The sequence below is a fragment of the Myotis lucifugus genome, unplaced genomic scaffold (genome assembly GCF_000147115.1).
Source record: "Myotis lucifugus unplaced genomic scaffold, Myoluc2.0 scaffold_34, whole genome shotgun sequence".
In the NCBI taxonomy this organism is placed as follows: Eukaryota; Metazoa; Chordata; class Mammalia; order Chiroptera; family Vespertilionidae; genus Myotis; species Myotis lucifugus.
The window spans coordinates 152,443-178,848 of NW_005871082.1; the positions used below are offsets into that span (position 1 = coordinate 152,443).

The window sequence follows — 26,406 nt, forward strand, 5'->3', positions numbered from 1 at the left end:
AAGATAAGCCCAAACAGTTGCAAGCAGCTTGCGCAGAAATATCTTTCAGACCCGGAAGCATTTTTACCTTTAACCCTCCCTTCCTGCTCTCCTTTCATTCAGCTTGAGAGTAAAACCTAGACTTATAAGAGGTGGAATGCTTCCTACTTCTTATCCCAGCCAATCCCCACAAAGTCCTAACTACAAGTGCAGTTGAGCACAGCAAGCTCCCTCCCTTGCAGCGTGTGCTGGTGAGGCATGGCAGCTGGGAAGAGGAGAGGCCGTCCACTGGAACCCACAAATGTCTCAGACACCACAGCATTAAATAGGTGCAGTTTTGTTACTTACAGGCTCAGATAAATCAGGTTAATAGCAAAAAGCACCTTTCAATAAAGGTAACAGAACTTGGGACTAACCAGGACCATACACCTTTACCCAAAGGCAATGTCATTTACACACAATCCAGCTAAAATACCTTTGAGTAAGGGCCTCGTGGGTGGGCTTCAGCGAGATGGACTCACAGCGGGCCCTGGGCTGCTCTCTTGCAAATGAAAGCTGGGTAGGGGCTGGGCGAGCATGTCGAGTCGAGGCTCGTGCTGGACACGCTTGGCTGCTTAGAGCTGATGCAGAGGTAAATGCCGTGGCTCCAGGAGGGTCAGAACCCAGCCTGCCGGGGGCTCCGCATGGCCTGCCGCCCTGCCGCTGTCAGGCTCCCAGCAGGTGCCTGCCGACTTTCGGCACATGATTTGGGGTGGGCCTTTGGATGGAGGTAGCACTTCTCAGAGCCCTGAACGTGAGGAGGCTGAAGCTCTGCCACCCTATCTGCCAGGACCTGACATCTCGACCAATGTGTCGAGGGCAGGGATGATGATAGGCAGTGGTAGTCAGACCACAGAGTGGCCAGGTGCAGGCTGCCTGGCAATCCTTAGTGTTTGCCAAGGGGGTGAGGGGACGTGCTGCTGGGGCCTGGCAGGTGGTAGAGATGGGCCACCTCAGGTCAGCGGAAGGGACAGCTCTCTGAGGCCAGCCCACTTGGGAACGTGTCCTCTCGAACCTGCAGCCAGAAAGGACTTAGTCGTAGGAAAGACAAAACCTCTAAGAATTAAGTGTAGAGGCTCCTTCCTCTCCACGCTGGGTGAGGCCTCAGGCCTGAGGAGCACAGAAACTGGTTAGGGTTGGGGCAGAGGCAGAGTTCCCTTCAAAACTAAGTTTACATTCTCCTAACCCAGGCGAGACCGGCACCCCAAGCTCTCATCAGGCTGACCTTGTGCACATTTGCTCAGGAGGGGAAGGAGACAAGCGGTGCACAGGATGAGTCTAGAAGTGCAGGGCTGTAGGTCAGCTCTCTGCCCTGGCTCCCTCCTACACCTGGGAGGAGAGAAGCCACACTTTGCATTATGTAGCCAATCAAAAAACAATCCGTTAGTAGCTACACCGGGGCAAGAACTGGAGAGAAAAACAAAACTTGAGTTTAAAAATAAAAGCACACCAGTTGCAGCCTGATGCGTGGTTTCCCTTCTCCCCCCACCAGCGGGTCTGCTCTGAAAGACAGCCTCTCTCCTACTCCTGGAAAGGCTGTGTGCTGAGGAGCATGGGGTGGCAAGAAATAAAGCAAAGGAGACTCGCAATTTACCTCTTTGGGATTTCTATTTCCTCGGGTGTAAAGGTAATACACGAACACCTGAACTGCCTATCACAGTGCTGTGATCTATGCATAGCGGGCATGGAGTACTGGTTGATAAAGTGCTATAGGGAACCCTCTAGGCCAGGAAAGGGGTCTCTGGGGATACACCCCAAAGCTTAGGAGTATGAAACAATCCCAGCCCATAGGCCAATCGTCCAGCCTGGCTGGGGAGAACTACCCACCCGCACCTCCCACCAATACTCGGGAATCCTTAGCAGCCCTTGCTTGTCAACGCCCAAACAATACACTTTCAGATCTGAAAATTCCTCACAAGTGGAAAAGATTATTGCTTTAATTTCCATTTCACCAAGATATGTGACTGAAACACAAGCGTTAACTTACCCACAGTCACCAGGCCAAGATGACCAGTGGTGTTCCTAATCCCTCGTGCCCTCTCCACAGACTCCCAACCCAGGTGGTGCCACAGAAGCACCCTGGTAGCTTTAAGTAACTCAGATTCTCAGCGGCTGACTCACAGGTGTGGGGTCTGGGAATCTGGTCAGGTAAGGCAGAAAACCACCCCCGTTTCAGAGCTTCCCACGCGCATGCGGGCTTGGTGGGCTTGAGGCTGAAGGAGGCTGGAGACAAAAGCACCAGCAGAGTGAGGCCCAGGAAGAAGAGAAACCTTTCCAGCAACAGATGGTCCACAGCTCAGCTCTGGCTGCGGAACGCAAAAGAGATTATCAGAAATAGCAGCTCAGCAAGAGGCATCCGCCGCACGCACCAGGCCTCATGCAGCTGCCATAGGAAACATTTCTCGTCCCACTTTCCACACAGACCCTCCTGAAATGCAGTCTGGATGGGAGGGGGGAGGGGAGCAGCAGATGGAACAGAACAACAGTGGCTGAGAGAGCTCTTCTCTCTAGCTGGGCAAAGATGGAGAAGAGAGCTGCCCAAGAAAAGTCAGGGCAGAAGCTTCGCCCACGCCCTGTTCCCCCACGGCCTCAGTGATCAGAGGGAGATTCCCTCACTTTTCCCCCGTGTAGATTTAGGACTTGAGACCCCATCACAAAGCCAGTCTCCTCCCCTCGGCCCACCTCATTCTCCAGGCCTTCTCTCCCCCGTGCCCTGCAAGATCCTAATAAAATGACCAACCGGAGGGGGGAAAAGTAAACCTTTATTTGGAAAAGAGAATTTAAAGCCCCATTTTGTTTCCAAAACAGAAACAAATAAGAAAACAAAACAAAAATGATTATCAGGCTACCTGCCCTCTGCCATCTTCAGCCATTTTTAAACTGCATTTCCTGGCAGAGAACAGGGAAGGGCAATCGTCTTAGAAAACAACAGGGCACTGTTATCTCCGGAGGTGCCCAGAGAGACAAACAGAGTGTACGGCGGGGATGGACAGACAGGCCTGGGGCTCAGACAGGCACATGCCCATACCCAGGAAACACTGTTTAAGGATACACGCATATTTAAATTTCCAAGAACCTAGGTGTGGAAAGTTTATAACCATGAACACAGCAGCAGAATTCAAGCTGGGTCTTTGGCTTTCAGAAGGAGAGATCATTAAATTCACCTCTGGCTAACCGCCCATCTCCGGCTTCTCGCCATCCCTTCAGTCCTGTGCTGGAGGGCAAGTGGACAACAGCAAGTCAAATCCACCAGGGCCAGCAGCCGTCTGAGTTAAGGGATATGAGGAACAGCTGACCCAGAACCCCCGGGGCCACCCCCAGCAACAGAAGATTAAGGCAGGCAGGTGACGCGTGTGGGCACGGAAGCCCCCTGGATGGGCCAGGTACCCTGCGCGAGGAGGGAAAGCAGAGGCAATGAGCAGCAAGGCCTTGCTGGCCTGAACAACTCCTCAAGCACTTGTGCCCAAGGCCACCTTTTCACTGAGAAGGTTTGGCCTGAGCTAAATAGCAGGCTTTTCTAGGAGAAAACAGAAGGGGATGAGGGATGCAGCAAACAGTAAAAGTGGTGGAGGGAAGAGAACAGGTCCCTGAGGTCCTGAGTCCCAGCCGAGGCAGCTGCAGAGCCCGCCTGCTCTTTCCCTACGGGACACGCCCATTTCGCCCTAGCTCTGTGGGCTACAGCAGCGGTCGCCAACCGGTGGTCCGTGAGGCCCAAAAGGTTGGCGACCGCTGGGCTACGGAGTCCAGTGAGCCCATTGTTTCTTGAAGGTTCTTTCTCCTCACCCTTAAGGAGTTTTAAATCTCAAGTCACTATCCCAGCCCACAGACCCCACACAAACTTTCACCCTCCTCGGGGACAAGCCTAGGGAAAGCCAGGCCTTGGGGAGCTGGGGGGTGGAGGCCCAGAGGCCTCTGGGGCAGGTACTGCGTCCCCAATGGTGCTGCTCCAGGCTGGGGACCCTTTCATTCCCAGAGCTCAGTGATGAGTATGCCCTGGCTGGCATGATGAACGCCTAATGAAACAGAGGATAAAAGGAGAAAGGCCCGTGCCCCTGCTGCTGCCTGGCAGCACACAGGCACCAGGTGGTGCTCTCAACCTGCCCCTAGGCCGACAGCCCCAGTGTGGACAGCAGGCTGATCGAGGCAGGTATGGCCGCACAGAGCAGTCCCACCTTGAGAGGATGCACACCCACTATACACATTTCACACGCGTGTGCCTGGCAAGAGGGCTGGGCACAGAGGTTGTGAGGACGGGGAGGAGGTCGGATCAGAAAGTACCACCAAGAAACGGCCTGAAAGCAAATAACAAATGAGATCAATAGCTCCCACAACCCTGGTAATTAAAAATCAAGAGGAGCGCTGGATACATGGAAGGAAGGGGGAAGGCCCCCTTCCGCCTCTCCCAGGGCCACCAAGCATGTGGCACAAGAGGATTAGGAAGAGGTTGGGGCAGGGAAGGGACCACAGGCAGAGAGCCTGGACAGGCCCACAGAAAATCTAACCACGGGAAAAGGGAACAGGAGGGGAGGGGGGGCTGTAAGTTTCTTGGATCTAAGTTTCCAGAAGCATGGGATATTTCCAGTCTCTGACCCAGTGGGCTCTTCTAGAAGAGCGGCTCTCTTCCCTTGGGAGCCCATCATGGGGCGGTCACTTCCATCCCGAAGCTGGCCAGCAGGCAGAGGTGGTCTGAAGAGCAGAAGGGGTTGGGTAAGCCATTGGCAGCCCAGAGAATCTCTTCAGAGAGGAGGGAGAGACGGCCCAGGAGCTTGAGAGTTCCATCTTGATAGAGCCTGTGATCTGGGGCACAAAGCGGAAGCCAGAGGGCAGAGGGTAGGAGAGTCAGTCACACTCATGGAGAGGGCGGGGCCTATGGAAGCTCTGCCTTACGGAGGCTCCATCCCCTTGGCTGCCCACCCTCCTCCACCTCCTGCTGCCTCTAGGAGAGGCCTCGTTTTTCTCAGATACTCCATGACATATCAATGAATGAGCAGGGTGGGTTCCAGGGAACTGTGGCAAAATGGAGAGTGTATGCCCAGGCCCAACATTACAAGATCTTGTTTTCCAAGAGAAACTGGAAATCCAGATTTTCTATACAAAAATCTGATTTTTAAACATAGGCAATCAATTTAAACATTTTAAAAGACATGCTTTAAACAAACAGACCCGGGGCTTATAGACTGCTACACTGTGACCACCAGTGTGGGTGAGGAGATAGGACACGGGGTCTCTAACCCGACGGAGTTCCTCACTAACCAGACCCACTGAACAGATGCAGTAATCTCGTGGTGCTCTACTTTTTCCCTCCAAACCAGGGATGGAGAGTGCTTGTTCTGCCCACCTCTCTCTAATGCTACAAGGTTCAAAAGAGAAGTCAGACAAGTGGCCTAAGAGAAGGATGATGAGGATGAGCAGTGCTAGGTAGGCATGAAATCTGCTCTTTTGCTGGTCAAGTCCCAGCAGCCCCAGCCATGCCACCAAATGCCTGACCTACCATCAGCTGTCCCAGGGACTCGTGTGGATGGCTCCTAGGAACCCAGGACCCACCAGGCTTACCAGTCCTGTTCCCATTCTCGCAGGACTCAGCTGAGAAGAAGATGTAATCCACCGTCGTTCCAATACCCAAGGGCATTGTGGTGACCTCTGGGCGGCAATGCTGGGGCAGGAAGTGAGTATATACCGAGGTCAGGTGGAGGCAGTGCTGGATGGTGCCTACGGTCCTACAGGGATGGAGAGGACAATTTCAATCAGCAAACATTATTGAACTTTTCTCAAGGTTACTTTCTCTGTGGGTTTTATGAAGTATTTTTAATGAATGATCCCAAATAACAGTCTCAACAAAAATTCCTCCCCCTGCTAATAAGAGGCTGACAGTCTTAGCTAAAATTAGCCTAGAAACAGCACATGCATTCTCATTCCCCCTGACGTTCCTCACCCCCACCCCTCCCTTGCCCCTGACGAAGCATACCCTGTCCATGCGTCAGCAAGCTCTTCTGGGAGGCCTCCCTCCATTGAGGAAAAGTGTGTGGGCTTTTCCTCTGCAGGCACCTGGGTGGGTCACCTCTGGCCTCCGTTCACTTGTATGCCCCTCCATAAGCTTAGCAGGTATTGGGGGGAGGGAGAGCTCAACAAAAATGCTCCCCCAAATTAGCCTTAGGAAGGCCAACAGGAATCTCTCTCCTGTACTGGAATGCAAGCTGAAGGGAACTAGCAGGAGGATTACCTGGGGGAGACGGGCTCGGGCTCGGGCTCAGGCTCAGACATGTCTTCCTCAAGAACGGACTCGGCCCAGCCAGCAGGTCGTTCTGTAGAAGACGGGAGAGAAAGATGTTCTGTCATTCGCAGACAGTGAACAGGGTCAGAACCTTGCACCCTGAAATCCTTCTCAGATCCATGATGGGACTGCTCCCAAAGGGAAAGAGGAAAAATAGTGAAGGGTGGAAAAAACAATGGACCAAAGTCAGGAACCGCAGGAAGGCACACAGGCCTCTAGCATAGACATTTATCTTCCTTGACTCGGCAACTTTTCTTAAAATTTAAATTTATTTTTAAAAGGTGATATAGTCAGCTTAGGCTGGTGTTGCTCAAGGGTTAGAGCGTTGGCCCACACACCAAAGGGTCTTGGGTTCGATTCCCAGTCAAGGGCATGCACCTCACTGCAGGTTCCATTCCCAGCCCATTGGAGTAGGTGGGGGAAGCAACCGGCAATGTGTCTCTCTCACATCGACGTCTCTCTCTCTCTCTTCCCCTCACCCCCTTCTACTCTCTCTAAAAAAAATCATCCATGAGGTTGAGCAGTGCTAGGTAGGTATGAAACCTGCTCTTTTGCTGGTCAAGTCCCAGCAGCCCCAGCCATGCCACCAAATGCCTGACCTACCATCAGCTGTCCCAGGGACTCGTGTGGATGGCTCCTAGGAACCCAGGACCCACCAGGCTTACCAGTCCTGTTCCCATTCTCGCAGGACTCAGCTGAGAAGAAGATGTAATCCACCGTGCTAGGTATCATCCATGATATATCAATGAATGAGCAGGGTGGGTTCCAGGGAACTGTGGAACCCACCCTTACAATGGAAAAAATATCCTCAAATGAGGATTAACAACAACAAAAAGTTTTAAGAAGGTAATATAGTCACATGGTAAAAAAAAAATGTTGCAAAAAAAAATCAGTGAAAAGTCTCCCTCCCATTTTAGGTCCCTTGCCACACAATTCTCTCCAGAGGCAACGAATGGTATCAAATTTTTGGTATATTCCTCCAGATATTTTCTATCACACACCATCTAGTGTGTGTGTGTGTGTGTACACACATATATGTGCATATACACATGTATACATATACATGCTTTTTTACACACGTTTATATACACAGACACACAAAGAAAAAGGCACATTATCAATATCAGGAAAGAAAGAGGGGATATTATTACAGATCCTACTGACATTAATGGGTGTTATGGACTGAATGTTTGTGTCACTCCAAAATATGTTGAAATCCTAAGACCCCAATGGGATGGCATTGGGAGCTGGGGCCTTTGGGAGTAATTAGGTCAATGAGGGTGGAGACCTTATGAATGGAATTAATGCCCTGTGAAGGGATCCCAGAGAGCAAATATCATACTTAATAGTGAAAACAATAACTAAGTTACAGGTCTTACAGTTCTCTATTTCAAACTTATACAGAGTTAAGATAATCAAGACAGTGTGGTACTGGCCTAAAGATAGACATATAGGTGAATGGAATATCATTTAGAGTCCAAAAACCCATATGTCCATGGTCAATTGATTTTTTCCTGAGAGGGGTGAATGGAAAGTGACTGCTAATGGATATACAGTTCCTTTTGGGGGTGATGATTTTGGTGTTGATTACACAACTCTGAATATACTAAAAGTCACGGAATTGTATACTTTAAGTGGGTAGATTTTATGGTATGTGTATTTAATCTCAATAAAGGTCTTTTAAAAAAAGATGGAAATGTTACAATTTCATACCAATAAATTTGATAATTTAGATAAAATGAAATATTCCTTTATATATCTTACATTTCCATGTTAATTTGTTTTTATTTTTGTTGCTATTATAAAGAGTTTTTTCATTATACCTCTTTTGTTGTTGTTAATCCTCACCTGAAGATATTTTTTCCAATGATTTTTAGAGAGAGTAAAAGGAGGAGAAAAGAGAGGGAGAGAGGGAGAGAGAGAAACATTGATGTGAGAGACACACATTGCCTGGTTGCCTCCTATACATGCCCCAACTGGGCCCGGGGATCGAACCTGCAACCCAGGTGCATGCCCTTGACTAGGAATCAAACCTCGACCCTTTGGTGCATGAGCCAGTACTCTAACCACTAAGCAACACCAGCCAGGACTTCATTATATTTCTTAACAAATATGTCATTATTTTTATATATGACTACTATGGCTTTCTGTATATTAATATTGTACCCAGCTACTTTCCAGAATTATCTCAATGCTTATGACAGTTGTTAGTTGATTCTCTTAGGTCATCAGTTATATAAGATATTAACAGCAAGTAATAATTTACCCCCTCCTTTCCATTTTTCACTTCTATTTTCTTACCTGTATTTCTATTTCCTACTTCTAATTATGGTATCTCTGAACTTGTTCCTGACTTTGCTACTAGAGTGTTTTCTTAAGCAAGATCCTGATTTTTGGAGCTGAGATAAACTTCTTTTTCAGGCCCATGGCAAATCTATGCCCTCCTCCCACTCCTCACAGCCTCAGAGCCTAGTTCCTCACTGCAACAACATGTTCCGACTAAAATAAATGTATTTGAATGGTGTAAGGATTATCTACTTTTTCCTTAATTTAAGAGGGCTCTTTTTACAAGAATACAGAATAGATGCTGAATTTTAACAAAATGTCTCTGACATCTATAGGATGCTTTTCTTTTATTTTTTAAAATATATTTTTATTGATTTCAGAAAGGAAGGGAGAGGGAGAGATAGAAACAACAATGATGAGAGAATCATTGATTGGCTGCCTCCTGCACGCCCTCTACTGGGGATCGAGCCTGCAAACTGGGCATGTGTCCTGACTGGGAATGGATCGGTGCTGGTTTATATGTTGACACTCAACCACTGAGCAGCACCAGCTGACTAGGATGGTGTGTGTGTGTGTGTGTATGTGTGTGTGTGCTATATCTATATATATATATATATATATCCATATATATATCACCCAATTATTTATATATACATATATATGTATGTGTGTATATATATATATAAATAATTATATTAAGAGATTTTGAATATCAAACTAACTTTATATTTCTGATCGACTCCATTTGGTCATGATCTATTGCTCTTTAAATGTGCTGCTAGATTCTGTTTCCTGATCTTTTATTTAAATTTTTGTATCAATATTCATAAGGGAGAATATTAGTCTGCAGTTTTCCTTTTTTGTCTAATTGTCAGGTGTTGGTGTCAAAATACTTGCTTCATAAAATAACTTGGCCCCATTCTTCCTCTGTATTCTGTAACAATTTAAGTAGTAGTAGAATTATAAGTTCTTTAAAAGGTTTGATGACATTCTCCTATCAATCTGAGCCTGATGTTTTTCTGGGACTGCAACTCAGAAAACTTTTTAAACTTTTTTCCTTCTGTGGTAATTTATTTAGATTATCACTCTCCTGCAATCTCTTTTTAGTAAATTACTTTCTAAAATTAGTATTTGCAGCTAAGTTTTCAATTTCTTTGCACTTAGTTGAGCAAAGAACCCCCTTATAATCCTACTAGAGGTCCCTCGGCCTGGCCTGCGGGATCAGGCCGAAAACTAGCTCTCCGACATCTCCCGAGGGGTCCCAGATTTCGGGGGTGCAGGCCAGGTCAAGGGACCCAACCAGTGTGTGATTGGGGTGGGGGAAGGACGCTGGAGGTTGGCCAGCTGGGGAGGGACTGTGGGAGGGCTCCAGGGTGTATCCAGCCAGTCTCGCTCTGTCCCTATTGGCCAGACCCCAGCAGCAAGCTAATCTACTGGTCAGAGCGTCTTCCCCCTGGTGGTCCGTGCACGTCATAGCGAGCAGTTGAGCGGCCTTAGCATATCATTAGCATATTACGCTTTGATTGGTTGAATGATGAACACCGGACACTTAGCATATTAGGCTTTTATTATATAGGATTAATTCCTGTGCATCTGGACACTTTTGCCTAATCCTTAAATAGGTCAGCAAATGGGCTTATCTAATTGACAGCGGTTTTCCCCCAAACCATCAACTCTTAGGGTTTACTAGTTCTATTTTTCTGTTTTCTAAATTATTTTCATTTTTACCTTCTTTCCTTCTGCTTTTGTTCAGTTTGTTCTTTTTTCTAACTTCTTAAGTTGGATGCTTAATGTACTTACTTCCATCTTTCTTATTAATATAATTCTGTGATTCTAAATATTCTATATTATTCTATGTTTTTTTTCATTGAATGGTTCCAGCTATAATCCTAAAAAATATGGTATTTTCATTATTATTTTTAGATATTCTGCAGTTTCAGTTTAAATTTTACCTTTGACTTAAAAGTTTTTTAACACTTGGAGTGGGGGAAACGAGTTAAGTCGGCTCGCGTGAATTGCGCGTACTCCGCGGGAGCCGTCTTTAACTCGGTTCATATAGATTTGCGGTGGAGTGCGGGAAACGTGTAAACTCGGGCCAATTGTAACTGCGTATTACCAAATATTTGTTTGTAATCCACCCTTTTGGTGGATGGAACAAAACCAAAAGACAGAGCCATCTTATATTTTGGCGGGAAATTCACCCCACACCGGAGTGTTAAAATTTTTTAAATGTTCAAGCAGTAGTATTTTTTTTCATTTCTATTTTTATTGCATGTGTGATCAGAGAAAGTTGACAATACTATTTTACTGTTTAAAATTGATTAAGGTTTTTTAGGTGGTCTAATACAGCAGTCGCCAATCTTTCGGACCTCATGGACCACCAGTGGTCCACAGACCACCGGTTGGCGACCGCTGGTCTAATATATGGTTAACTCTTAAGAATCTCCTATGGATACTCAAAAAGATGTCTTTGCTCTGCTTTCAGTGTGCAGAGTTTGATATGTACCAATCAGATTTACCTTATAACATGTTACTTAAGTCTTCTATATTTTTAGTTATCTTTTATCTACTTTATCTGTTACAGAGTAAGAAAGATGAGTTAAAACCTTTTCCATTAGTTATCTTCTGACTATTATTCCTTGTTAAACCCTGAAGTTTCACGTTGTGATTGTGGATGTAATGTTATTTGGAGCATAAATATTCACAACACTAATATCTTCATTTTGAGTCACATCCTTTCCCATTATGATATGCCAGAAAAATCACTGACCAGCAGGACAGTGAAAATGGTTTCCCTCAACCCCAGGCTCTGTCCATGCAGCACTGTGTACAGACAGCACTGTGCACAGGCAGCACTAGCACATGGGCCCGCCTCTACCTGTGCTGCAACATCTTCTGGGCCCATTCAGCACCAAGTAAGCAAGTGGAAGCCAAGCAAGTAAGTTCTTCTGCAAGTACCAGGGAAGGGGATAATAAATTGTGCCGTGCATGGGCTAGAGGAGAAGCTGGATTCAGGACTTTCCTGGTTAGAAACTGATCAGACAGCTTTTGCTCTATGGCCCTCTGGTCAGTTTGTAAATAGTGGTTTATGAATATCACCTATTAATAATTGTTTTTTCATATAATGCACTTAATTGGGCACACAGTTTGTGGTTATGTGATAAAAGACCTGAAGGGTTCAATGTAAGTTCAAAGCTCCAGAGTTAATTTAATGCAAGCACTCATTAGAAAGAAAACATAGTAACCCCTTTCAGCGTCTTTATGAACCACATTGGGAAGATAAATAATAATTCAAAAAATAAATAAGAGGGGAACTTAAAATTTAGATTCCCTTCGTATTAATTATTCCCTCACAAAGGGAATCACAATGTTTGTTTTAAATATGTTTTTATTTATCTTAAAGAGAGAGGAAGAGAGAAACATTGATGTGAGAAATATGAATCAGCTGCCTCCTGCATGCACCCTGACCAGGGATGAAGCCCACAACCCAGGCATGTGCCCTGACCAGAAATCGAACCCTTCAGGGCACAGGTTGACGACGTTCAACCAACAGAGCCACTTTTGGAAAGGCCACAATGTTTATTACACAACCTGGGTGATGTAGAATGCTCCAGTGCGACGCAACGCAATGTCAACTTGTGGGTAAGTTACAGCATCACTACCTAGCACTGCAGTTCCTTTTGCAACTCAGATGCTTCTTATTAAAGTCAGTGTCAGAGTCAAGTTGACAAGTTATGATGTGCACAGTGGGTTGGATGACTCTGGTATTGGACTGGAAACATTATTCAGTAGGATATTTAAACCAGCGGTCACCAACCTTTTGGGCCTCACGGACCACCAGTTGGCGACCGCTGATTTAAACATAACCTCTAAAAAAAAGATCACACACTATGATCTCATTGTACTGCACTTCAGTCTTTCTATTCATGGTATAAAAATGGTGGTAGCTATTCAGATTTGGAGTCTTTAAAAGAGATTCAGCAGAAGCCTGTTCAGCCCTAGGTGGGGGCATGTTCACAGTATGTGGTGAATGGGTGTGTTTACCCAAATTTGATCTCAACTTTTTTTAATCCTCACCTGAGGATATTTTTACATTTAGACTAAATTTTAGAGAGAGTGAAAGGGAGGGAAGAGGGGGAAGAGAAAAACATTAATGTGAGAGAGATACATCAATTAGTTGCCTCCTGCACATGCCCAACCAGAAGTGGGGAGGGAATCACAACCCAGGTACCTGTCCTTGACTGGGAATCAAACCCACAACCCCGCAGTGTGCAGACCCATGTTCTAACCACTGGACACACCAGTCAGGGCTAATCTCAATTTTGAAAATACTGCTATTATTTTGCATTGTTAGTGAACTGGGTAGTTCCCCCCTATATAATGATTCTACTTACAAAGTGATTGTCAGTATGTATTTTAAAAGATTCTTGGTTTTAATTTTGTTAAAACTGAAGTATTTATTTTATGCTTCAAGGATAGCATGGATTTTTTTTTTTAAATAGCCTATTCTTAACATAAAATTGCCTATGTGGGATCCTACTACTGTTTAACCTTAGGATTTTATAATCTTAAAACACTGAGCCCCTGCTTCCCTGACTGAGCTCAACTGATACAAGCCCTATCCGAGTTCCAACACACGCCATCATCATTATTATTATATGTTGCTACAGTTGTAATAATACATTTACCTTTGCAATTAAAATAACTGAGCCATTGAAATGTTTGCTGCTCTGTGCAAAATGCCAATTTAAATTAAATCCCAACAAGAAAAAAATAAATTCATTGCTTACCACCAGTCCTTTTACTAGAGTTTTTTTCCAGTCACTGCTTGGTTGTCATAGTTAGTCTTCTGGCATCTCTTCAAGAAAGGCTTTTGGGGGAGTATAAAATTCATGAGCCTTAGCTTCTTTCCTTGAAGCTTTGCTCCCATCTTCTAGAGGTGAATGTTAATGTTAAGAAATCAGACGCCAATCTCATTATTTTTATTCTTAGAAGTAGCCCGATCTTTTTGGTGCAACTGTCCAAAGGATTCTTTTTTCTTTGACTTCTGGTAACTTCACTAGGAAGTTAGTGTTGCTTCTCCTATATCATTTTTTTTACTGAGACATGGCATATCCTCTCAATCTGAAGATTCAGATCTTTTCATCTTTGGAAAATCTTCCCTGAATCACACCTTTAAATATTTCTTTTGTGCCATTATATTGGTTTTCTTCTTTGTTAACTCCAATTATATGTTGCCTTTCCTTATCTTTCACTACTGCCATTTCTCTCTAGTCCTTTTTATCCTTTTACTTTCTTGTTATTTTGCCCCCCCCACACTCCTCTTTGCCTGTCTCATCTTGTTTTCAGCAATATCTATTCTTTCTTACGCTGCATCCAATTTTGTCTTCATTTTATGTGATTTTTAAATCTTTTATTCCATTTCTTTCCTCAGCTCTGCAGCTTACATTTCATCTTCTGATGTCTTGCCATGTGCCTGAACTTATGTCTAAAAGGCAATGGTTTTATTTTTGTGCTCTTATTTTATAAAGGCAATTGCTTCATATTTTTATTCATGGAAAAATAATTATAATTTTCATATGCTCCATGCAAGAATTTTTATCTTTGAAGTAAGGATTCTTTATCTGCCTTTCATTTTTCCTGTTCCTTTCACCTTTTTTCTTTTAGTATTTTAGTGCAGATCTCATGCTGGTTTCTTCTGGGCAGCCCAGCTTTGAATTAGTTGAGGTTTCACTACCAGTTATTTATACAAAGTTTATATAAGAGAATTAAATATGCATCCCAAGTAAAAGATTTTCCTTATGACACAGGGTGTGTATGAGTCCTTTTAATCTTTGCTTCTCCCTAGGCAAAAGATACGTAGCCCTGAGTACCCCCCGTGCCATTTAGACTGCTCGATGCAAATATGCTTGATTCCTTAATCAGTCTTCCATCCACTGCCTCTTAGGACTAAAACAGGTTGAGATAATGTCCTATCACCAACTGGGCATCCTTTCCTTATTGATGAAACAAGGATTTTGGTCTGGTGCCTCAGGTACGCTCCTCACCTTGGAGGAAGGCACTGTGCTGGTTCTTTTGGAATCCATACGCCTCACAGATAAATCTCTCCACACTTCCTCCAACACCCCTGCATGATCTCCAGTGCTTCTCACAGCCACTCCACTGTGTGTGGTTTATGGTTTCAGATACCTTAGATCTTTTCTTAAAGATGGAGTTTACGTTTCTTTATTCCATTTTCCTTGTTGCTTCAAAGTGGTTTCAGAGTTGAGAAGAGTAGAATGTCAAGTATGCTCTGCTACGTTCAGTCTGGAAGTTCTCAGTAGGACTAACTTTTTATTACAGCCAAGGCTATCGTCACCTTTTGATTCTCAAAGCCCTAGCACGTGAATCTTCTCTCCCATATATGCTGTCTACGTTCTAGTTAGTAGCAACTTTAGCCTAAAAAGGGTAACGACTTCCTTAAGGTCTCAGAGCTGGTTAGAGCCCAGGTCTTGATTCCTGGTCCATGTTCTCATGACACTGCACATCAATGCATGTGTCTGGCCACTAAACTCCACTGACCTTCCTGCTAAGCCTGCTTATAATCAGAAGCTGACCGCTAAGAATTATGCCGAGGAAAGACTGAGAAATCATATAATTGACAAATATCAGGGGTAAAGAGGTTTTAAAAATAAAACAACTTAGTTCCCATTACCTGGCTTAGTATCTGTCACTCCCTCCATAAGAACCAATCCTACTGGTCGCTGACAGGCAATACTGCAGAAGCGGAAACGTAGCAGGAAGTCTCGGCTATATTTACGTCTCTCTGTAAACCAGGAAAAGCCACACGGTAAAAGAAAAGAAGAGGAGCCACATGCTGAGCCCTCCTTAATATCAAGAAGCTCCTAGCAACGGGACAGGGGAAATCTGGCTCAGAAGACAAGGAGATGTTCCAACAGCTACGACTTGAAGTTGTAGAATCATTGGGTGACCATGAGGACAGTGAGAAAAACAAAGACCTTGCTAAGGGAACTGAGGGGATTAGGCTTTCTCATCATGGAGGTGCCAGCTCTCTCTCAAAACGGGCATGAAGGCACAGCCACCAGGAACATGGCGCATGCTCACCTGATCTCTTGGGATGACAGGAGGTGACATACTGACAGCCATCAGTGATGCCCAGGGCACTGGGCCATAGTGGGGCCTGCAGCTTCCTCTGGTAAAGCTGATGGGAGAAGTCTTCCTGTCCAGACACCTACAAGGAAAGAGCAGGTGGGAATGAGGAAACCAAGATGGAAAAAGGAACAGCCCATTTGGGGGACATGCAGACAAACATACACACACACATTCATATGCTACATACACAATATAAGCAAAACATAAGTCTTAGGGGAAGGTTAAAACTAAGGAGCTAATTAAAACCTTTTTTTTTTTTTTACTAGAAACACTGAAATGTCCATGAGATAGGAATGAGGGCTGAGAAAATGAGGTGTGTGAGTGAAAGAGAATAGAACTGTATGAACATGTGATCCCCTAACTTTTACCTCAGGAAAATCTTCACAATTCTCCACAGAGAATATCAACTTTCGGCGGCTTTACTGTGCAAGGGGAAAAGGTTTATCCTGATCTTTGGATCTTCTGGATCAAGGTCTAGATCGTAAGCCTATTATTGGGAAACCACAGGGTTGAGCCAAGTGATATACGCACCAAAGCGCTTTACTTACGTCACCACCCTCAGTCAAAGCCTGGGCAGAAGGTAGTAGGGGAAACACTCGGCAACATCAGCCATTTGCATGTCTCCAACGGGTGTAGCAAAATTCCCTTTATTTCATTTAACAACAAATATGGGAATGCCAGCTATGTGCAGGACACGAGCTAAGTGCTAGGAGGAAAGCAGTGATAGGCACAATCTCTTTGCTTTTCAAGGACGTTAATTTCCGATATGCCACCTGAAGTAAAACAGGCCTGGAATTTAACGGCTGTGTGACTTTGGGCAAGTTAGCCAACTCTCTTGGGTTCAATATCCTGTACTATAAAATGGGATAATGATACCACATGTAATTAAGGGTTGATAATAATAATCACTACCACAGTATGGCTGCTTCCTTTGAAGTAGGCACTGGAAAACACTTCATGTGCATTATTTTATTTAACCCGTCAAACAAACAAACAAACACCTCTGGAGTAGGTCCCATTACATCCCCAATGTCTGGATCAGGCAAATGGGGCTTTCAGAAGTTAAGAAACTTGACCAAGGTGGGAGAGCGGGGATTCAAAATGAGTGCTCTGAATCACCACACCTAACCGTGCCACACCAGGAGGCACTTAGTAAATTCTTCGCCTGTTTCCTGAGCTCCTTGATCACCGCAACCTTCTGGCAGGATAATGCCTTTCACACATGGCAACCAAGACACGGCTGGCACCTGAGTAACCTCATTAAAATAAAAGCCCAAAATGCTCAATAATAATTCAGTCGTTTTGTGTCCTTTCTCCACTGTGCCTTGCCAGAAGCTAAGCAATAAGGTGGATGGACCAGTCGAAGCAAAACAGAGGAACAGGGAGATGAAGTGACATTAAAAATTAGCTAAAAAATTAGCACAAGCTGAATGCCCATGAGCACAGCTAAATAAACTATGATAAACTATGAGATATCTGTGCTATCAACATTCAGCCATTAAGAGGAATAAGACAGATCCATATATACATTAAGTGAAAAAAAAGCTATAAAATATGCAGTAACATATTATGTTTATAAATACACACGATAGATTATATACCAGCTGTTAGAAGCAATCACAGATAGTGCTGGAGGGGGAGAGCTCTGGGGCCAGACCACCCAGCTACAAATCCTGGCTCCGCCACCAATGACCTGCATAATCTAGAGTAAGCAAATTACTAATTTCTCTGTGCCTTAAGTTTCCTCATTTATAAAATGGAGGCAATGACAGAAGTTATGAAAATTAATGAGTACATATAAAGAGCTTAAAATAGCACCTGGCACATAGTAATTGCTTAATAAATGTAAATTAGGATTATATTATCACGGGAACATCGATATCACTATAAATGCATAAAAACGATCTGGAAAGATGCCACCAAACTTCAGCTATTATTTGACTCTAAGGGGAGAGGCAGGGATTGTAGGTAATAAAAGGGGCTTTGGCCTGATTTTATGACATTTGAATTCTTTCAAGGATGTACTTATGTATTACTTATAGACTCAAAATAAATTAATGATAAAAACTGAAAGGATTCCAATATGCCAAAGGCACTCGAGAGTTCCTAACTTCCAGGCTTTGGGTACAAGAAAGCAGGAGGGAGCCAGAACCGGGGCAACTGAAGTCCCTGCCACAGAAGCAGTGCTGGTGCCACACCCGAGCCTCTCCCGAGGCCGTTCCCGCCCGCAGTGGTCTGCCCCTTTCACCTTCCAGGCCGGCATCCCATCGTATTGCAGCTCTCCGTCCCTGATGAAGTTGTAGAGAGGTGACTCAGGGACGGAATTCAGGTCCCCACACAAGATGATGGGGCAGTGGCTGCCATCTGACAACCTAGCCACCTTGTCCACTTCAGCCAAGAGAATGGCCATCTGGGCCAACTTGACATCACCCCGGCGTGGGTTGTACAGGATGTGGGTATTAGCCACACATAATGGGGCCACCGAGACTTGCCCCAGGCCTTCTGGGACCAGTGGCTGCAGCAGCAGCACTAAGCCCACGTTATCCCGATTGAGGAGCTCCAAGCCAGGCCGGAAGTACTCCACAGGGCTGGCGCAAAGCAGACGGAATCTCGTGGGCTTGTAGCAGACAGCACAGCCGTCCGTCTTACACCCGGTCCTCCTCTTGTAGAAACAGGTAAAGCCTGCAGGAACACCCCACCAAGGAGATGGATCAGAGTCCTTGAACCCTGAGTCCCTCCAACCAGTGGCAGTAACCCCGGTGGGTGTGCACAGGCATTGCTCCTGCTGCTCTATAATGGGAGTCCTTGCCCTTGCCAATCCCCTGGCCCTGCAGAGGTTCCCTGACAGTTTTAACCAGACGAGAGAGGCTCTAACGGGAAAGGAGGAGAGAAGGGTTGAAGCAATATAAGTCGACAGGGACAGCATGGAATCTAAAGTCAGACAAGTTGGCCCTGGCCAGTGTGACTCAGTGGAGAGCGTCGGCCTATGCACCAAAGGGTCTTGGGTTCCATTCCCAGTCAAGGGCACGTACCTGGATTGCAGGCTCAATCCCCAGGGCATGTGTGGGAGACAAGCAATTGATGTGTCTCTCTCACACTGATGTTTCTCTCTCTCCCTATCCCTCTCTCACTCACTCTTTCTCTCTTTCTTCCTCTCTCTCTCTCTCTCTCCCTCCCTCTCTCTTCTTCTTCTTTCTCTTTCTTTTTTTCCCTCCCTTCCTTCCTTCCTTCCTTCCTTCCTTCCTTCCTTCCTTCCTTCCTTCCTTCCTTTCTTTCTCTTTCTTTCTTTCTTCCTATCTCTATCCCTATCGCTATCTCTATCTCTATTTCTATCTCTATCTCTATCTCCCTATCCCACTCCTCCCTCCCTTCCACTCTCTAAAAATCAATGGAGCCCTAGCTGGTTTGGCTCAGTGGATAGAGCATTGGCCTACAGACTGAAAGGTCCCGGGTTCAATCCCAGTCAAGGGCCCATGCTCGGGTTGCGGGCTTGGTCCCCAGTAGGGGGAGTGCAGAAGGCAGCCAATCAATGATTCTCATCATTGATGTTTCTATCTCTCTCTCCCTCTCCCTTCCTCTCTGAAATCAATAAAAAATATATATATTAAAAAAAAAAAGAATGGAAACATGTCAAAAACTAAAAAATAAATGGAAAAAAATATCCTTGGGTGAGGATTAACAAATAATAATAATAATAAAATAAATAAAGTCACACAAGCTGGAGTTCTAGCTCCACAACCTACTAGCTTTGTAGTTTTGTGACCCTGAGCAAGTCACAGAAATTTTGAGAAACTCAGTTTCCTCGTTGTAAACTGGGGATAATACTCGGCCTCACAGGTTTGGTTACTTCACGAATTAAAGGGCAACATGTCACAGTTACTTTAAAACTTTGAACTCTACTTTCTTTTTCACCCACATAGAGGAGGAGCTAGCTCGCAGGTGAGACTGAAGGTTTACTGAGACAAAGGAAACCATGGTGCCTTCGGAGAGAGCAGACAGGGCTGCAGGAACTAAGACTGGCACACATGCCAGGGAGCTGCATTACCCATCATTCGCAGCGAGGGCTCCAGCTGCTCCCAGTAATGATCTTCCTGGACTTCCTGAAGACACAGGATCTGGGAAATGTACAAGGAAACCAATCACTCCAGAATGCCCAGAGTGGTGAACAAGACTCCCACCCCAGGAGCAGGCAGTGGCCAGGTGGGAAGCTGCTGTGGGTCTCAGGCACTGAACCTTCCCATAGGACAGCCAGCCCCAGCAAGAACAGGCCAGCGTGAAGCCGAGGAGACCAGACACATACACTGGATTTTCCCTCAAGTCTCCCTCCCTGCACAAAGGTGCCAGAAAGTGCACCCAGGGAAAGTCTTCTCAGCATCTGCCAAAACTCACTGACTTCAGGCAGGCAAGCTCCAGCCCCAGGAAGGGCTCTAATCATGTGAACCATGGGAATGAACTCATTTTCTAAGAGGACCGGGAAACAGCCCAGGGCCAAAACAAATGCAAGTGGCACTGCCCGCCCAGCTCTTCACTCACATCAGGGTCCCAGTGCTGGAATTCCTGCATGAGATTTGCAAAGCGATAGTTCCAATTGAGGATGTCCGGGTGGCAATGCAGATAGAGCTCGGAGCTCTGCTGCATCAGGTCCTGGGCCAGGATGTTATAGGACATCAGAGTGAACTGGAACTGCGGGCCATCCCCTGCCTCCAGGCCCTGCGCATCCAGCTGAGTGGAGAAATCCTCCCATTCTCGCCACAGGATTTCTGCAAAGGGGTTGGGAAGAAGAGGTCATGGCAAGTACATGTTACCCGCAGGCCCCACCATCTCCACCCCTGACTCAGTGATACTGTGTCTCAAATTTTTTCACCTTCCATGTCACCCATTCCCCTCTGTGGTCATCTGAGCAGAACTCTAAGGACATTCTCCCATTAGACAGTAAGCTCCATAAAGCCAGAGACAACCTTGGGCTGTTCACTACTGTATTCCCAGTACCTGGCATAATGCCTGGCACCTAGTGCATGCTCAACTAATACAGGCTCACACTTTTGACAAATCCATTGGTCTCTGGGGAATCACTCAGATGAATGTGCTTAATGGTCACGTGAGGTTAAAGACTCTTCTCAAGTCATCTCAGCCTTGGTTGTTTTCTAACCTCTAAATCTGGGAAAGTTTGTAGGGCTAGAAACCGCTTGTCCCCGATCTCCCTTAAAGCATGGAGCTGCAGAGTGGATTTCAAACCTCTCTGAGCCACAGAACTCAGTCTTCACATTTTAATGGAAGCCCAATATGTGCCACAGATAAAACTGGCGTCATTCTGTTGAGGCACAGAGTGGAGGCCCCGAGGGCTCTCCGCCTCCTCCCAGGAAGCCCTTGGATCACCTCCAGAGAAACAGCCACAGGGAGAATCAGAACTAGGATCTGCTGTGTTCTGCCATCACCGAGCTATGTAACTCTAGGCATGTCCCGCTACCTCTCTGCACCGGCGTTATTTCCTCTGAGAGACCAGGGGGCTACGTGAGATGATTTCTAAGGCCCACCTAGATCTGACACTGCAAGAGTCTTAGAAAAAAATGCAGTGGCAGAGTTGACAGAGCTCCCCACCGAGAATCTTCTTTAGCAATGGCTCTGCCCACACCCACGACAACCTGGCAACCTGCTACCCTGGCTCTCTCAGCCAGCTGTCAGACTCACCATGGTAAGGAATTTCTACGGGGGGAGGCTGCAACTGCCCCAGGCCCTCAAAGGACCAGATGGGAGCCTCTTCCTGGGGCATGGGCTCAGGCGCTAGGCTCCAGGCGACCACTGCGGGGTCCTCTTCCCACTCCTCTGCAGCCAGTGCACCCATTGGGAGGATGGTGCAGTCTGCATACTGAGGGCCTGCCTGCATGGGGACAGCTGCCCACATCGGGCCCTCGCCCTCTGGCAGTGATTCCTCTCCTAGGACCGCGGGGGAAGGCTCCTCTAGGTTCTCTGCTGCCTGCAGGTCACTCAGCTGCCTGCTGCACCACTTGTCCTCGGAAGCAGCATCCTGTTCTCCAGGATAATCCATCAGGAGTGCCAAGCTGCTCTGGGCTAGTCCCTTATCTACTAGGGGACCCTCGCTCACGGTCGAGAACACCTGGCTCGACCCTTCTTCTCGCCACTGCTGCAGCAGGCCCTCACACTCTTCCTGGTCCAGGCCCTGAGGGGCCATGGCAAAGTCACCCTCTACCTGGGGGGACGAGCTCTTCGCCAGGAGGGCATTTTTTCGACACGTGAAGAAAGCATCTAAGAAGAAAGCCAAAATACCACATTATAAGATGGCAGCATCACTCCACCCACACTCTTTTCCCAACTAGAATGTGAATCCCATACAAGTAAGAATCATATTCACGGAGACCCTTCCCCCACCCCCACGAAGTGGGAGTCCGTTCTGGGGGACTCTTTCCCCCTCCCCACGTGGGAGTCTGTACTTGTTCTTTAATAAATTTCCACCTTTGCTATAAAAAAAAGCCCTAACCGGTTTGGCTCAGTGGATAGAGCATCGGTCTGCAGACTCAAGGGTCCCAGTTTCGATTCCGGTCAAGGGCATGTACCTTGGTTGCGGGCATATCCCCAGTAGGGAGTGTGTAGGAGGCAGCTGATCGATGTTTCTCTCTCATCGATGTTTCTAACTCTCTATCCCTCTCCCTTCCTTTCTGTAAAAAATCAATAAAATATATATTAAAAAAAGAAGAATCATATTCACTTTGCTCATCATTGTTCCATCACTGAGCCTACCCATCTTAGTGCCTGGAACTTCATCATCATCAGAGCGAAGTGCTTACCATGTGCCGGGCACTATTCTAAGTGCTTTGCAAGTACTGACTAATCTATATGGTAAGGATCTGATATTCAGTGTGGGAATAAACGCAGTGGTTCTCAACCTTCCTAATGTCGTGACCCTTTAATACAGTTCCTCATGTTGTAGTGACCCCCAACCATAAAACTATTTTCGTTGCTACTTCATAACTGTAATTTTGCTACTGTTATGAATCGTAATGTAAATATCTGATATGCAGGCATATCTGATATGCAGGATGTATTTTCAGGGGTCGCGACCCACAGGTTGAGAACCGCTGGAATAAAGAAGGGTTGACCCACATAATCTAGGACAGAGATGGTCACATATAAACACACCTCTTTATCTTGAGATTGAGACTCCTATGAAACATCAACTCTCTGGTTCTAAGAGCCACTTAATCTATACAATTTACTTCTTTTTTACTGTTGTGAATCCTCACCGGAGGACATTTTTTCCATTGTTTTTAGAGTGAGTGGGAGGGAGGGAGGGGAAGAGGAAGGGAAGGGGAGAGAAACTTCGATATGAGAGACACATCGATTGGTTGCCTCCTGCACACGCCCCACTCAGAACCTGAAACCCAGGTAGTGCCCTTGACCAGGAATTGAATCCGAGACCCTTCGGTACATGGGCCAACACTCTAACCACTGAGCAACACCAGGAGGGCTAGAATTTACTTAACAAAGACCCTTGGTCTCTTGTCAAAGTTAGTTATTCTACTCACAAATTTTTACAAACTTCATTAGCTTTCCCATTCCATAACACAACAGAGGCTGTAAATCAGGTGCCAACGAGTGACAGCAAGAGACAGCTGTCACCTTTCTGCTACAGCAGCCACAAATGACGGCCAACAGGCAAGAAAGCAAGTGGGAAAAACTCTAAAATTAGGGCTCCCAAACTCCAGGCTCAGTACTTTGGTCCAAACAAACCCTACTTACACACTAAGTCCCTTATGTGTGGCACAGGACAAGCGGCATGCATGATGCTGACCCTCAATCACTAGATTCGTTTTATCAGCTCTGTGTTGTTGTTGTTTTAAGGCAAGAAAAACATCAGAGTGGTTCAAACGTTGACACTATCTTATGGCCCATGTGAATATAACAGTGGTTTTCAACCAGTGATGACTTTGCTCTTGGGGGACTTTTGGCCTTGTCTGGAGACACTGTGGTTGTCACAGCTGTGGGGATGCTACTGGCATCTAGTGGCTAGAGACGAAGGATACTGCTGAACGTCATACAGCACAAAGGACAGCCCTACAGCAAATGATCCAGGCCCAAATGGCAAGAGTGCTGAGACTGGAAAACGCTGCTTCAAACCCATGGGCTGAGTTGCTGGCTTTAGTCTCAGGGACTTGATCGTTCCCCGTCTCTTGAAACATCCCCCATGTGTAACAGATGGCAGGGTTCTTTGATTTACCTGTGTGCTGTTACTAGTTTCCAAATTTAGCAGGTTTTTGTTGATGGTGGTGGTTTGTGTTTCAGGAGCAGAATCCTTTTATTTAAAAATTTTAAAAAATATGTAGAAACCATATAACAAAGTTAAACCCATTGGGACTACTTTAGTGGGGGCGGGAGGGGTGGACCTTCCTCTGAGATCCCTTCAAACGTCTGTCTAGACCAGTGGTTCTCCACCTTGGCTGCACATTAGAATCACCTGGGAATCTTTTTAAAATCCTGATTTCTGGGCCTCACCCTCCGGAAATTCTGTTTCTTTGTTATGGGGTGGGGCCACAACATTAGTAACAAAGAAACAGAATTTCCGGAGGATGGGGCCCAGAAATCAGGATTTTAAAAAGATTCCCAGGAGCATAACCAATGGACATAAGACACTGGGGGGTAGGGGAGGCCGGGGGATTGTCAAGGGCAGGGAAAAAAAGGAGACATATGTAATACTCTTTGTAATACTTTAAGCAATAAAACAATAAAAAAATAAAAATTAAAAATAAAAAGATTCCCAGGTGATTCTAATGTGCAGCCAAGGTTGAGAACCACTGGTCTAGAATGACAGAGCATGGTTGAAGGAATATTCTCTGGCTCCCTGAAAACAATTACTTCTGTGGAGAATCTCATTCCTCAGAAGTGCCTACACCTGGGCCATCCCTAAATCACATGCCCACTACACTGAGTGGCCAGATTATTATGACCACCCTGTCAGTACTTCATTGACACTTCCAAAAATACTGAATATTGGAAACTTCCTAAGCAAATACTCTCAAGGTTAATAATTATTATTATTATTATTATTTGCATAACTAATTCACTTCATTATACTGATGGGGTGATCATAATAATCTGGCCACTCAGTGTATATTCTGAGTGCACGAGGCACTGACACAGCTAGCAAAACAGGTGTGAGCCCACCCTCCCTCCTGGTGCTTGCATTCTAAAAGCAGACAGAAACAAACATCTCATACGAAATACACATATGTTACCTAATATAAATCACACACACACACACACACACACACTGCGAAAGGGGAGGCACAGAATGCACAGTCGGACCCTTATTTCTAAGAACATGCTTGCTAGCCTGTCCCGCCCCCCAACTGGCAGAGAAATCTTCGGGCATTTAAAGACCAGGAATGAAAAGGGGCGGGCGGGTCGTGGAAAGTGAGACTCCCTCCTGAGTGTCCGCGGGGCATTGCCTCCGTCCATCTCACTACCTCCCTATGCGCACGGAGGCTGCTGCAAATGCAGCTCTGGGTTCTGAGCTCGTCTTTCACCCGGAGCCTCCACGGGGAGCAGAGCTGAGAGGAGCTGCGGAAAGTGAGTGCGGCCTGAACCTGGGACCACAGGTGCGCCCAGGTCTCCAGCAGCTGACCCAGGGCCGACAGGCTCCCACCCAGAGAACGGAGTTGCCAACCCTTTCCGACCCCCCAGAGCAGGGATCGGCGGGCCCCGGAACCTCCTGCACCCCGCGGCCCGGGAGGGGCGGTTCTGCCCTCCCCGGCCCCGCCTCCGGGTTAACTGCGGCCCAACGCAACCAGCGTGAGTAGGGGCCGCCCGCGAGGGTCGCTGGCCGGCCTGCGCCGCCTGGAGTCCGGGACCGGCTCCGGGGGGAGGGCCGCCCCCACACCTGGCCGCTGCCTGGGAAGGTGGCCGTGAGGCCCGACTCGCCGCAAGCCCCTCGGCCCGCGGGGCCTGCCCGGCCCGGCTCCCGCCTGCAAGGACGCGGGGCCAGTACCTGAGAGGGCGCGGGAGAGGGCGCGGCAGAGGCGCGCGGCCGGCAGCAGCAGGTAGCACAGGCACGACGCTATCATGGCCGGCCGCCCCGCGGCGTCCGCCTCCCTCCTCCTGCAGCCGCCGGTCGCCTCAGCTCGGCCCCGCCTCCGCCTCAGGCTCCGCCCCCAGCTCCGCCCCGGGCGGCTCACGTGGTCCCGCTGAGCTTCAACAACAACTTTATTGGGGCCGTGGAAACGCGGAGGCGGGGGCAGGGCCTGTTCCCATGGCAATGGACGCGACCTGGCTCCGGGAGGCCCGCGAAAGCGCAGGAGTTTCAGATGAGCGCCAAGCTGGAGGCTCCCTAGTATTACCCAGAGGACACGATTTTATTCCCACTCCCGCCCCCTAACTTGGGGTCCACCCTGTAACCTCTCCGCCCTTCAGTTTTCTCATCTGTAAACCGAGGGAGGGGCTGGGCTTCCCGAAGGCCGCACCCAGCCCTGGTTTCTGTAATCTCACCCTTCTCAGCCCAGAGAGAGGAAAGAGCGATTCTCCATGTTTCTCTTTTTCCTGACCCTACCGTCTTCTCCAGCTCAGATTCTAGGTCACAAGCCGAGTCCACACCTTTGTCTCCTTCCTCATCCTGTTTCAAATGGATCCTCTTTATACCTGATCTAGATAAAAGGGGGCGTCCCATTGGT

General features: G+C 46.8%; 1 protein-coding gene across 2 annotated transcripts; it reads right to left on the reverse strand.

Moving 5' to 3' along the window:
• Positions 1-1,935: 1,935 nt before the first annotated feature.
• ANGEL1 (angel homolog 1) lies at positions 1,936-25,844 on the reverse strand. Of its 2 annotated transcripts, none has more exons than XM_014454208.2 (10): positions 25,728-25,844; positions 21,416-21,991; positions 20,261-20,487; positions 19,773-19,842; positions 17,976-18,409; positions 15,680-15,806; positions 15,270-15,380; positions 6,239-6,320; positions 5,572-5,735; positions 1,936-4,815 (listed from the first exon to the last, which is right to left on the reverse strand). In XM_014454208.2, the coding sequence occupies exons 1-10, from the start codon at positions 25,801-25,803 to the stop codon at positions 4,655-4,657; spliced, it is 2,028 nt and encodes a 675-aa protein (XP_014309694.1). In that variant the 5' UTR covers positions 25,804-25,844; the 3' UTR covers positions 1,936-4,654. The 2 variants fall into 2 exon arrangements, with proteins under 2 accessions (XP_014309694.1, XP_014309693.1); XM_014454207.2 differs by having other exon boundaries at positions 5,563-5,735.
• Positions 25,845-26,406: the final 562 nt, after the last annotated feature.

Bases quoted from the DNA above. Each gene is read 5' to 3' on its own strand.
- ANGEL1 (XM_014454207.2), bottom strand. From the start codon at position 25,803: ATGATAGCGTCGTGCCTGTGCTACCTGCTGCTGCCGGCCGCGCGCCTC. The intron at 19,843-20,260 runs GTGAGTGAAGAG...TACATTTCCCAG, and splicing joins TCCAGCACTGGGACCCTGAT to ATCCTGTGTCTTCAGGAAGT. The intron at 15,381-15,679 runs GTGAGCATGCGC...CCTGGTTTACAG, and splicing joins CTGTCATCCCAAGAGATCAG to AGAGACGTAAATATAGCCGA.